General features: G+C 39.5%; 1 protein-coding gene and 1 pseudogene across 3 annotated transcripts in view; both read right to left on the bottom strand.

Moving 5' to 3' along the window:
* Positions 1-14,497, bottom strand: part of GPBP1L1 (GC-rich promoter binding protein 1 like 1) — a 55,590-nt gene that overhangs the window by 9,210 nt on the left and 31,883 nt on the right. For all 3 annotated transcript variants that reach the window (XM_044238122.1, XM_044238123.1, XM_044238121.1), the window contains exons 6-7: positions 8,299-8,371; positions 6,850-7,043 (exon numbers count right to left, since the gene is read on the bottom strand). In XM_044238122.1, the coding sequence (XP_044094057.1) occupies positions 6,850-7,043; positions 8,299-8,371 (267 nt within the window). The remainder of the gene's footprint in view (positions 1-6,849; positions 7,044-8,298; positions 8,372-14,497) is intronic.
* On the bottom strand, positions 456-1,978 carry LOC122899911 (annotated as a pseudogene).

The raw sequence follows: 14,497 nt of genomic DNA on the forward strand, positions 1-14,497 counted from the left end.
TTACTTACTATTCAATTCTCTGCAATACTCATCTCTATCCCTATTTTTTTTTTTAAGATTTTATTTATTTATTTGTCAGAGATAGAGGGAGAGAGAGCGAGTGAGCACAGGCAGAGAGAGGCAGGCAGAGGCAGAGGGAGAAGCAGGCTCCCTGCCGAACAAGGAGCCCGATATGGGAGTCAATCCCAGGACGCTGGGATCATGACCTGAGCCGAAGGCAGCTGCTTAAACAACTGAGCCACCCAGGCGTCCCTCTATCCCTATTTTTTAAAAAAAATTTTATTTATTTGACAGAGATCACAAGTAGGCAGAGAAGCAGACAGAGAGAGAGGAGGAAGCAGGCTCCCTGCTGAGCAGAAAGCCCGATTCGGGGCTTGATCCCAGGACCCTGGGATCATGACCTGAGCCGAAGGCAGAGGCTTTAACCCACTGAGCCACCCAGGCGCCCCATCATCTCTATCCTTATTTTAATAAAATAGCTCTTTTAATAAATAACCAAATATCTTGTTGTATTATATTCCAAAGCTAGCTATTTAAAAAAAAAAAAAAATTTCTGGAGAATGAGAGATTGCTATTACCCATTTTCAGGGAAGTTCACCTTAAATTCAATGATTAGGTGACCCTTCTCATATGGTCTATGATAAATTGGCATGCCTTCGTTTAGCACACACTTGTTATCTCCATGCTTGACATTGTGACCTAAATAAGAGGTGATGACAGTGGCTTGATTGTCAAGAGTAGATACTGGCTTTTGAAAGCCACACAGTGCTTCAACCAGCTGTATGTCCACACATGAAAAGGTCCTCTCCTCACCAAGTAAAAATAGCATGGTCCTTCTGATCTAAAACAACGATATTATCTCTTGGTTCCAGTCCTGGTTCTTGGTCTCCTTCACCATGGAATGTATCTTCTGGCCATCTTTCATGTCTTTGTCAGTATTATCTTCTAGAATCTTCTCTCAAACTATCTGCCTTCCATTGCAGCTTTTACATCTTTAGAACTGATACATTCCCCATGGCCCTGGCACTCCATGCACACAGACTGAATTTGGTGAACCATTCCAGGTCCTATCTGAATTCTAATTTGCATTCCAATACCTTAGCAATTGGGACATTCGACTGCTCCTTTCTTACCACCTCAGTCTTCACATTTATCGCAAATCACGTCCTTTTGCAGAGCTAGCTGTCTTGTTGCACTGTTATATATCTTCTAAGGTTACTGAGAGCTGATGCACATTTTTACCTTTCCTTTCTCTTGGCATCCTTCCTCCTCCTCCAAAAAAAAAAAAATCAAAGAGGTCTATGGGAGACCCCAAACCACCACCAGCTTCACCTTCTTTAACTGCCTGTTTGCCTCCTTTGTCATGTAATTCCCTTTTCTTTGGATCAGAGACTACTTTGTACGCTTGAGAAATCTGTTTAAACATCTCTCCTTCATTTGGATTGTTATCAGGGTGGTACTTCAAGGCCAGTTTCCTCTAAGGCTTTTTCAACTGGTCCTGGGTGGCACTGGGTTTGACCCCCAAAACATCATAGTAAGTGGTTTATCATTTTCTACAGATGGTGAGAGGGCAAAGGCCAGTGTGGGGGAGCACCACTCCTCCCATCCCCCACTGCTTGTGCTCTCTCACTCTCACTGCTCTCAAATCAATAAATAAAATCTTGAAAGAAAAAAAGAAAAACCTCCATGACTGGACTGTCTTAACTAATACTCCCCCCTGCAACCAGTTCCCAACTACCAGCATTTGTCTTTTCAGAAACATGGCACATTTTATCTTTCTTTCTTTTTTAGGTAACACGGGTTCCTCTGCTGGAAAACCCCATCTACTTGCTCCCTAACAAACTCCGACTGTTTTTTTAAAGTAATCCCTATGCCATGTGGCTCGAACTCACGACCCCAAAATCAAGAGTCACATGCACTGTGGACTGAGTCAGGCAGGTACCCTGTACTCTAATTGTTTTTATTATTTATTTATTTATTTTAAGATTTTAAAATTTACTTAGTTGAGAGAGAGGGAGGGAGGGAGGACATACGTGGAGAAAGAAAGGGCAGAGGGCAAGAGAGAAACAGATTCCCCAAAGAGCAGGGAGCCTGACACAGGAATCGATTCCAGGACCGAGACCACGACTGGAGCCAAAGGCAGATGCTCATCTAACGGAGTTGCCCCTATTGTTTTTAAACTATTTACGTCTGACTACTTAGGATGTGCCAATATTATATTCCAAGTGCTTTTGAAACTTTTAATTTTATTCTTTTACCACAATATGTGACCGATATAATTAGCTCCAGTTTATTTTTAAGGAAACAAGTTTAGCAAAATCAAGTAACTTGCTGAAAATCACAGCCTTAAAGAGTGGCATGAAGTCTGACTCTAAAACCTGAATTCTCAACTTCCTCCCTCCTTTTTAGTCCTTCAGGATGGGAGGCAATTTGAAGCACCCGAAAGAGCCCCAGACTGAGGTCAGACAAGCCTGGTTTAAGAGTCCTGACTCCATCACTTCACTAGCTATGGAACCTTATATTACATAATTTTCTGCATCCTAGGATTAGAGGAGTAAATGTTATAGAATACATGTAAAAGGATACAAATAAATGGCCATTCTTTCCTTTTCCACTTCAAAACCCAGTTCAAATATGACCTTATCTATGAAGGGTCTGAGGACCCTCTCCAGGCAGAGAACATTTATTTTTTGTATCTGTCTCTTTCCTAGATAACAAACTCTTTAAGATTATTTTATGCCTCTAGTGACACAGTTTTTAGTACACAGATACTCAATGTGTAGTAACCACTGAATGCCTGGAGAAAATGAATGGATAAATCCACGTCTGCTTCCCAGTCATCTCACCTCTTCCCTCCTCTAATACCTCACATTTCACACACCCAGAACCTCTCATCAACTTTTCCTGAAAACTGATCTATCTCTCTTAACTCCAATGAATGGCTCCGTAGTTATCCTGGTTTTCCAGAGAAGAATGCACAGTGTCCTATTTCCTTCCCACTGTGTGCCACCTCCCATCTCTGCCCACTTTCATCACCCCTGTTCAGGCTTTATGACCTTCTGCAAGGACATTAATAGCCTTTAGCTTAGTTTTCTGATTTTCATTCTATCCTTGACTTATGATAGTCCTATACAACAGTGCTAAACTAATCTTAAGCTCTGTGTCCTGACTTTTGTCCTTGCCATTTTTTCACACTCAAAAGCTTTCTTAAGTGTTAGAGGATATGATATTGTTTTAACTCATTTTTATACTCTCTCTAGTTTAACAGAAGGCTTGCAGACATTTCAAATGAAGTAACACTTATAAAACCTCTTAAGGAATGGAACAAAGTGTGTTGATAATAATAGCTATAATTTGTTAGCACTTAATATATGACAGTTTTAAATACCTAACAAAACCTCATTTACATCTCACAAAAACCTTAAAAGATAGGTACTACTACCCCATTTTATAGATGATAAAACTGAGACTTGAAACTTAAGAAACTTGCCCATGGTCATATCACAAAGAAGGCACAAAGTGGACTCTATCTACTCCAAAGCCCTGATGTTAATTTCCACGCTATACTGTTTCCTACGTAGTAGTTGCTCTCTTGACTTAAATTACATTCTTTCCCTTCTTCATCAGACAAACAAGTATCTTCAACCCTTTCAAAGAGAATTCCACTTGCCAATCAGTTTTATTTCTACTCATTTCTTCCTAGACCATGATTCTTCTTTTAATTTCATTTTTTAAAAAATATTTTTAATTTATTTACTTGACAGACAGGCAGAGAGGCAGGCAGAGAGGCCGGCAGAAAGAGAGGGAGAAACAGACTCCCCGCCAAGCAGAGTCAGATGTGGGGCTTGATCCCAGGACCCTGAGATGACGACCCAAGCCAAAGGCAGAGGCTTTAACCCACTGAGCCACCTAGGTGCCCCTGATTCTTTTTTAAATAAAGATTTTACTTATTTGACAGAGAGAGAGTGAGAGCAGGAAAACAAGCAGGGCAAGTGGGTGAGGGGAGAAGCAGGCTTCCTACTGAGCAGGGAGACGCATGTAGGGCTCGATCCCAGGACTCGGGGATAATGACCTGAGCCGAAGGTAGACGCCTAATGACCGAGCCATCCAGGTACCCCTCGACCATGATTCTTTAATGACCTCTTTCAAGTATATTCCAAGGGCTTTTTCCTACATATTTTCTTCATCCTTTCACTTAACTTCACCACCACCTATATTCTATTTCCTTTTATTATCAAGTCTCAAAGTTGCCACTACCTCTACTTCTACCCACATTAATTTCAGAGGCCCTGAAATCTTACACTACTCTCCTAAACCTCAACTCAAAGGTGACCTAAACCTTTCCAACTGCTAAGGTCAAAACCCCTTTTTCTTTATTTTCCTCAACTTGTCAGCAGCAATTGTCAAGCGTTGACAACCCCAGTTTCTAACTTAAAAAAGTCATCTAACCAGATTTTTGTGACAGTATATTATTTTTTTCATGTCTGAATTATAGTTTCTTAATCTTACTGACCATATCGTTATTTTCCTAATAGTTATAAATTATTAAATACTCCTCTAAGTTTTAATTTCTCATTCTTTACTCTTCTACTCTTTTTCCTTAGAGATGTTATCTACCCTGAAAGCTTCATTCATTACCACTAGGATAAGGACCCCTAGTCTGGTTATTTTCCTAGAGCTCCCAGGAGTATTTACAATCATTTGCTATCCCTCAACTATTGCAGTGTCTTCTGGTTTCAGAACTTGTATTTAACCACTACTTCTCTTATGATGTGCAAAACTCTCTAGACCTTTTTCTGCCTATCCAAATCTGGCCCATCCTTCAAAGATCAGTTCAAATGACAAGTTTTCAGCAAAATTTTCCTTGATGGTCATAATCTAAACTGATCTTGCTCCTCTGAATTTAACACTAGTGTTTAATTCATTTAGTTACTCCAAGTCTGTTTAAAATGTTATCAGCATCTGTTACTATTTTATTTCATACATATCACATAACCGTTCATACTGTTTTATCTTATTATCCCAATTAGACTTTCAGCTCATGGATAGTCACAACCAGTGTTGGTACTTCTCTGTATTGCTCAGAACCAACAACACAGTGCTTACACACAAAGGAAAATGAATAAATGCTTACTGGTTTTCCTCTCAATAATGAAGTCAATTCTAATTACTTCTGTATAGTGGCTAGAATTCATTAAAGCAATTATTATGTGCTTTTGTGAGGAAATAAAGTGATGTGATTAAGTGTGATAGATATTGTGATAAAAGACAGAGTGCTATTCATCAATCAGAGATATAAAGACTAATGAGATCTTTAGATATGTGTGATAGAAAAGGATTCCCAGGGGCACCTGGGTGGCCCAGTGGGTTGGGCCTCTGCCTTTGGCTCAGGTCATGGTCTCGGGGTCCTGGGATCGAGCCCTGCATTGGGCTCTCTGCTCGGCATGGAGCCTGCTTCACCCCCTCTCTCTGCCTGCTTGTGATCTCTCTGTCAAATAAATAAATAAAATCTTAAAAAAAAAAAAAAAAAGGATTCCCACAGCAGATGACATCAATTTGAAGGATGAATAATTTTCCAGGTAAGAGAAAGAAAGGGTAGTGAAATGTAAAAGATGGATTAGGCTTAGGCTATAAAGAATTATACATGCCACTGCTAAGGAGTTTGGACACTGTATTATAAGATTGGGGTTGGTAAGGAACACCCATGGGCCAGAGGCCTGTTTCTTTATGGCCCATGAGCTATTAATATAATTTTTATACTTTTCAGGCATTGTAAAACAAACAAGAAACAGAAAGAAAGAAGTAAAAGAAAAGAAAGGTGATGTATCAAAGACTGCATGTCACAGGTGACCAGCAAAGCCTGAATTATTTATTATCTGACTCTTTAGAGAAGTTTACCAAACCCAGGGCGCCTGGGTGGCTCAGTGGGTTAAAGCCTCTGCCTTCGGCTCAGGTCATGATCCCAGAATCCTGGGATCAAGCCCCGCATTGGGCTCTCTGCTCCGTGGGGAGGCTGCTTCCTCCCGTCTCTCTCTCTCTCTGCCTGCCCCTCTGCCTACCTGTGATCTCTGTCTGTTGAATAAATAAATAAAATCTTTAAAAAAAAAGAAGTTTACCAAATCCTGCTATATAGATGGTTTGGGACTGTCGAAGTGACTGAGGAAAGGATGTCATATATTCAAACTGTTTTAGGATGATCATTCTGACAGTTTTGTGCAAGATGAATACAGAGATGAGAAAACAGAAGGGTGCACTACAATAGTACATGGGAGTTGACAAGGGCATAGGACATCATAGAGGGAATAAGTGACAGGGAATTTTAATTGCTTGGTACACGAGAATGAGTGATGAGGAGGAGTAGGAAAGAAAAGCCAATGTGATAATCAGTCAAGTGATCAGATGGATGTTGATGCTATTAAACAGCAAATCAGAAGGTTTATGAGATGAGCAAATAGTATGAGAAGCCTACTAAAAATCCAGTTAGAGGGGCGCCTGGGTGGCTCAGTGGGTTAAAGTCTCTGCCTTCAGCTCAGGTCGTGATCCTGGGGTCCTGGGACTGAGCCCCGCATCCGGCTCTCTGCTCAGCGGGGAGCCTGCTTCCTCCTCTCTCTCTGCCTACTTGTGATCTCTGCCTGTCAAATGTCAAATAAATAAATAAAATTAAATTTAAAAAAATCCAGTTAGAAGAAGTAGAGTTTGGAGACAGAGTAAAATACTATACATTTATTAGGTACTGAATGAGTATCCGATGAATGATTCAATGGGAAAAAAATAAATTTACTAATTTTTTCCCTGATTTATTCCCAAACCTATGCTATATAGGGTTCCTACACTGATTCCAAATCATACCTTGGAAGGAGGTGGTGCAGGCTTAGGAACCAGGTTCTTATAGACACTTGGAACCATGGTTGATGATTTGTTCCCATTTGCATGGTGAGATCCTGGTGAGGTGAATGCAGCAGAGAAGGCAGCAGAAGGATCTTCTTTGGAAACTTTTTTGATGACTAGCATTTTGGAGGGTTGCTTGGCACTAGGTGGGTTTTCTGTGAAATACAATAGTGAAGAGACAAAAGAATGTCAAATAATGGTTAAGCACAGTATAGATGAAGTCCTCACTTTCAACAAAGAACTGCTGAAACTGAGGGACAAACATTTCCTGGTTTGCACTTAACAGATATTCTCAAAAATGACACTACTTGGGGATTATAGGAAAAAGGCATCATATGAAGCTAAATAATTCATAAATCAACATAACAACCAAAGGTGTTAGTAGTCCTTCAGGGGCATAACTTGTCTTATGTGATTACTCAGGCACACACCAAACAAGAATATATCCAAGTGTGGCAGTTCCTGTCAGCATGGGAATGGAGAGAAATGCCAAAATCGGGGGGAAAGGAGGCTACCCTGGGATCTTCTGATGAGGCGAAGTGGAGCAAACCTTTACGCTATTAACAAAGGGGAAACAGCACAATAAGCGTCTTTAATCCTATAATTCAAGATCCAAAACCAGTATTCAGATATACTAAAGCCATCCCAATAAGATGCCTAACTACTAAACAGCTCTAAATAGGTCTAAGGTAGGGATGAGGAGAGTCTCATTTGTAAATGCCAACGATTCCAAAACTACAGATCAGGTTTGGTATGAAATACACTGATTTGTCTCTTCATTTTTTATAAGCCTAGTTATTCTCAACATTTACACATAATCGTATGTATTTGTTTTCACCTTGCTCTCTACAACAAGCCACATTCATTAAGCCAAACCTACCCCTCAATCTCCTTAAACAACAAAAAAATAACCCTCAACAAATGGAACCTAACCGAACAAAACCGTCTATAGAATGTGGTATTATACAGCCTTTTCAGACAAGACTTTAGAAGACTATCTACTAATATGAAAGAATGCTTAGAAAATACCACTATATTTGCCTGACAAATATTTAGGAAACAATTATAACACAAAAAATTCACTTTAGTGGTTATAAATGAATTAGCAATGTTAATTAAACATTACTTCTCATAAGCTTTAGATAATTCTCCCTCTGCTTAAAATCTGTTTTCAAATTTAGGGCTTTACAGGCTCTCAATCATCTGTATCCTGACACTTAAGACCATTACATTTCAATGTTATTTTGGGTGGGCACAGTAAGAGATAACAAGTGTTAGTTACCATGTGCAAATGGATGAGATGAGAAAAAAAGAGAAAGAAACAAACAAAAAAGAGATAAAGAATTGTTGCTCCTCTCCATGCTAAGAAAAATGTAAAGTTGTGCCTTTAAAATGGCAAAATCTACCTACCCCACACTCCAGAAGGGGTCCCAATAGGTCTGCATGGCTGATTCTGTTTGCCAGCTTCTGGATTCAAAGAAGGCTAGGAAAAAAGGGATATTAATGGTTGATAAAGAAAGCTAATATTCTGGCACTTTTCACAAAGTAGCCATCACCATGGAACCTGTCCGATAATTATGTATCAGCAGCACTTACTTAACCCTGTATTCAGAATCGACAAGTAAGCAGAAGATCCTGAAATGCTAAATCCACAGATCTTATATTAGTCTTAGGCTATCTTGGGTTTCATTTCCTTTAACATAAGAGGACTAAAAAAATATTTTTAACTAAACAGACTAAATGTGCAAGTTCTTATCTTCCAACAGGGTATGCACGGCATATAAGGAGGCACAGAAAACTGAATGGACAAGAATATGGATCACTTTTCTCAGATTTAAGGACAATCTGGTCAGTGAAATGTATAGTATATGTAGCTTTCCTAAGACTGCTTTATAGGGCAGAGGCAGACCATGTGCCAGGGATTTTGCTAGGAATATAAAGGCAATTAAGACAATTAAGATGAACCCCCTCCATGCCCACAAGGGTCACAGTCCCACTATAAAGACATATACTTGTAGACAAATAAGCACAACAAAAGGTTACCAGGTCTGATAAAAATTTATATTAGGGAAGAAGGAATAGTCAGTTCCACTTGAAAGAGAAGTGCTATCAGAAAAGGTTTCATTAGAGGTTCAATGACTAATAAGAATCCTTAAAGATGAATTCCAAAGCTGGAAAATGGGTGATTCCAGGAATAGGATGCTCAATGAACACCCAGACAGGAAAGCACGAAAAATAACAGAATATTCAGAGATCTGCAAATAGTTTAGAATGATTGCACTAGGGAAGGAGGGGAACTTTCTGCGGTGAAAGAGGTATCTGGCAAAGTAGGCAAAGTAGCCAGATTTTTTAGGGAAACTTAATTGTATTCTGTAGGTATTGAAGATCCATCTCTCACGCAATAAACATATCCATAATCATTAAGTTTACAACAGTCTGGTAGCATCTTGAACGATGTATTTGAAGGCTTAAGCATCAACTAGGAGACCATTAGAGGAGACCAATTCCACAGTTCAGGAGAATAACGAAGGTAACAGAATAGAGAAAGAGATAAGGGGAAGGATGGAAGTGTTAAGAGCAGTAACACTTAACAACTAACTACAACTAACTAACAACTACGTACAGGAGGTATGAGTATGACACTGGTATCCAAGCCTAAACTTTACAATATGCTAATAGAGTAGGAAAATGGCTTTTTGGCAAAATTACCCATAGAACATTAAACAACAGAAAGATGCCCAGGTTCCTCTGAGCTTCTGAAACAAAATGTCTAGGGATGGGGCCCCAGCACGTATGTATTTTCAATCCATCAAGGTGAGAACCACAAGCATAGAACAAGCACAGAAACATAGTGAAGAACCAACTCACCATATAAATGGAAAAAATTAATGACAAAATATGAAGGGCAGATTACACTCCTCTGGATGGAAAAGTACAAGTAGAGGAAGTCCCATGGATAAAAGCTGTATTTTCCCATTTTAATAGGTTTGTGTTCTTAGTCACATTCTATTCAGGGTTTTCAAAGATACTGCCCCTGTTTATATGGTATCTTTTATTTCTTTCCACTGATTTTTTTTTTTTTTAAAGATTTCATTTATTTATTTGACAGACAGAGATCACAGGTAGGCAGAGAGGCAGGCAGAGAGTAAGGGAAACAGGCTCCCTGTTGAGCAGAGAGCCTAACGTGGGGCTCAATCCCAAGACCCCGGGATCATGACCCGAGTCGAAGGGAAAGGCTTTAACCCACTGAGCCACCCAGGCGCCCCTCCACTGATTTTTAAAAGTAGTAAAATATACAGATACAAAAAAACTGCATAAAACAAATGGGCAAAAAGTTCTTGTAATCACCACTGAATTCATTCAGTTTAATCAACAGAACATTACCAGACAAACCAGAAACATTTTATAAGCTTCATTCAAAAAAACGAAGAGAAAAAAACAACAAAAACTCAAACAACAAACCTCTCCCCCTCTAAAAATAACTATTATCCTAAGTTATGGTGATAACCTCTTTGCTTTTACCACCCAAGTATATGTCCCTCAAAATGATAGTTTTGTTTCCAAAAAAACATCTCTCACTTCTCTTAACCTACAGGTTACTTAAATAAATGTTATACCTCTAGATTTCCTATAAACTGGAAGCTGGTTGGAGAGACTACAGAACCCCTCTATACACGTTTATTTTGACGGTATAAAACTATTGGCTAACATTTTGACTCCGGTAATTGTTATTCCATTGACTTTTTTTTTTTAAGATTTTATTTATTTATCTGACAGACAGAGATGACAAGTAGGCAGAGAGAGAGGGGGAAGCAGGCTCCCTGCTGAGCAGAGAGCCCGATGCAGGGTTCGATCCCAGGACCCTAAGACCATGACCTGAGGAGAAAGTAGAGGCTTAACCCACTGAGAATAATGAAGCCACCCCACTGACTTCTATTATAAAACTTTGTCAAAGTCTGATTTTTCTTTCTAAGTCACTGGGACTTGATGTTTAAGGGGTATTTTTCTTTTTCACTGGAGTCTAGCATTTTATAAGCCTACTAGGTGCTGGCTGTTCTGTCCTTTCAGTTCATAGCTCAAATTTTACTGTATTTCAAGAAATTATTCTTGAGTTATAATTTTTAGCCTTTAAGTGGTTTTTTTTTCCTCTTGGTATGTGTGTGTACAGGATCTTTATACACACACACACACGTATGTATATATACATACACATATAAAGATGATCTTTTTTGACCAAATCCGTATCATTTCTCATTCTTTTATTATTTTTAAAAATAATGAAGCATTAAAAAATTCAGTAAACTCTACCCTCAATGTGGGGCTTGTAACTCACGACCCTGAGACTGAGTCATGAGACCTCCGTGAGCCCCTCAATTCTAACTCCAAAAAAACAAGCAAAAAAAAAAAAAGATTTGAGAAAAAAAAGAAAAAAAGAAAGAGAACACACACATGCACAGGGTGGAGAGGGGTAGGAGGGGAGGGAGACAGAATCCCAAACAGATTCCCTGCCAGAGTGTAGAGCCTCACTTGGGGCTTAATCCCAGGACTCTTAAGACCATGAACTGAGCTGAAACAAAGTTGATCACTTAACTGGCTGTGCCTCCCTCACTAAAAAATTTCCTCTTCTGGGGTGCCGGGGTAGCTCAATTGGTCAAATGCCCAACTCTTGATTTTGGCTCAGGTCATGGGACTGAGCCCCACACTGGGCTCTGCGCTCAGCAGAGTCTGTTGTCCCTCTCCCTCCATTCTCCCCAAATCCCCCTTATTCTCTCCCTAATAAATAAAATCTTTAATAAATTTTGTCCTCTTGTAATTCTTCTTGTTTTCCTCTTGTAATCCTTGAAAAACACTGATTATTCTCTTGTGTTCCTTGTTTAGTCTCCCTTTGCCTCAAAATTTTCATTATTTTAAAGAAAGATTTCACTTATTTGAGAGAGAGAGAGAAAAGGTTGGAGGAAGCAGCAGACTCCCCGCCAAGCAGGGAGCCCAATGTGGGACTCTAGGATCATAACCTGAGCTGAAGGCAGATGCTAAGCCAACTGAGCCACCCAGGCACCCCATCAAATTTTTCATTACTTCTTTCCTGATTTCTAGCACTTTTTTCTGGTTTAGGTTGTTCTTATGCCATTTTCTTAGTATCATTTAAATTTTAAAACAGCATGGTAACACTGTAGTAAGAGTAAATTTTAAAAGGTTTCTTATCTGTTTTGTGGACATGCTGTACAGGTGTACTCTGCACTGTTAAGGATGTTACTCTGCTCCTTATTCTCTTGATCCTTTATGTTCATTTACATATGATTAGTTTTTGTAAATGTCAAGACAGCTTTTCTGACATGAAGCTTTAGAGCTCTCTGTTGTGTTGTTTTCATAAAGTGTTAAAAAATATGGTGGCTTAGTTTCTTTCATGTCCTGGCTACATTCCTCCCTCCCTTTTATCTCAACCTTCACTTTCCTTAGTCTCTACTGTTTCCACCTCCTCAGCTCAATCTGGATCCTATTTCCAACTGTTTTGTGTTCAGTGAGGGGCTACATTCTAGAAGGGGAATACACTGGCTGGTTAATATAAACAATGATAGTATTCAGTGCCATTTACCAACTTACTGTTTCTTAGTTCCAAAGTCATCCTTTTTGCCTGCTCAGTATAAATGTGTCTGGGCACTTAACACTTTTCCCTTGCCAGGTGGAAAGTTAACTTTTTTGTCAGTATAGAGCAAGAAAAAGATTTCTGCTTCTTGTTCCAGTGTGCTTCCTCAGAAGGCTCCTGCGGCACCCAGCTTCTGCTAAGCCAGGTTCTAAAGTCCATGTGAGCTTTGACTTGAGTGGTTTTGTAGCAGAGTGGTATCTGAAAAGCTCTACCAGGTACTCAAGAGGGCAGATTTCAGCATGTTCCCTGAAAGCACCTGAGCAACTGTTCTGTCACTCAGTAAGCACCAACTAAGTCCTTTTTAACAAGGTCTGGTGGTGATGGGGGAAGAGGGAGACTCCCTTGGGCACTCTAGCTTAGCCCTAGGGTTATTAGCTGTCCCTTATATTGGCCTTCATATTATTTAGTGTTCTCTTTATTACTAGCCAACCGCTCATTACCCCAATCCTGTACTTTCCCTGTTCAAATTATTGTGTGGTTTCTCTCTTCATTGATCCAGCCAGACCCTCCTGAGCCACCCAGGTGCCCCAGAAATAATTTCACTTTTGGGTGCCTGGCTGGCTCAGTCAGTTAAACATCTTACCTTCGGCTCAGGTCATGATCCCAGGGTCCTGGGATCAAGTCCTGCATCTGGCACCCTGCTTAGAGGGAAGCCTGCTTCTCCCTCTCCTTCTGTCCCTCCCCCTGCTTGTGCCCTCTCATGTTCTGTCAAATAAATAAATAAAATCTAAACAAACAAACAAACAAACAAAAAACAAACAAAAAAAACCTTTTGTACATCCTGCACAGATGTCTAGATTCTCATGTCAACATTTTACACCATTTACTCCAACATTCTCTCTAAATATATTTTTTCCAGAACCATTTGCAACCTAAACCACTCATCCTTAAATATGTATTTCTTTAAAAACACATTAACGTAATCACAGTATAATTGTAAAAATTAGGCAATTAAGATCAACAAATACTATCTAATCTGTCACACTTATTCAAATTATAACACTGATTAGTTTTATAGCAAAACAGAATTTTTAAAATGTACACTGTTTTCCCCTCATCCAGTGTCCAAAGGATCGTATGCTGCCTTTTTTTTTTTTTGGGAGTAGGCTCCATGCCCAACACGGGGCTTGAACTCATGATCTTGAGGTCAAGAGTCCCACCAACTGAGCCTGCAAGGTCCTCCTCACAGGATTCCTTCAGTTGTCTTTTATCTCTTTAGTTTTCTTTAATCTGGAATTTTTTCTTTCATGATAAAATTTTTATTTTTTAAAAGATTTTATTTGAGAGAGACAGACAGAGCACAAGCAGGAGAGGCAGAAGCAGACTTTCTAACAAGTTTGGAGCCCAATGCAGTGCCTCAATTCCAGGACCTGGAGATCATGACCTGAATCAAAGGCAGACGCTTAACCATCTTTGCCACCCAGGCACCCCCATGACAATATTTTCAAAAAGTAGAGGCTAGTTCTTTTGAAGAATCTTTTGTAATTCTTTATAGTAGAACTCCAACTTGAGTTTGTGTGATATTTTCTCATGGTTAGATTCAGGCTATGCATTCCTGAGGATTTAAAGAGGTGAGGTTGCATCCTCAGTGCATCACATCATGAGGTTTATTTTACCTATTTCTACCATGCTTGCTGATGTAATCTGTTTTTAAATAAAATTTACATACAATGGTACACACATATACTAAGTATACAATTCCATGAGTTTTGAAAAATGTTTATAACTCCTCAACCTCTCTAAAAACAAAATTACCTACTGCAACAGTAAAGTTCCCTCATGCCCTTTCCCAGACAATCCCCATTCCACACAGGCAACCACTGTTGTGACTTTTTTTTTTTTTTAAAAGATTTTATTTATTCACTTGACAGATATCACAAGTAGGCAGAAAGGCAGGCAGAGAGAGAGGAAGGGAAGCAGGCTCCCTGCCACACAGAGATACGGGGCTCGATCCCAGAACCCTGG

Source organism: Neovison vison, chromosome 2 (genome assembly GCF_020171115.1).
Source record: "Neovison vison isolate M4711 chromosome 2, ASM_NN_V1, whole genome shotgun sequence".
Classification (NCBI taxonomy): domain Eukaryota; kingdom Metazoa; phylum Chordata; class Mammalia; order Carnivora; family Mustelidae; genus Neogale; species Neogale vison.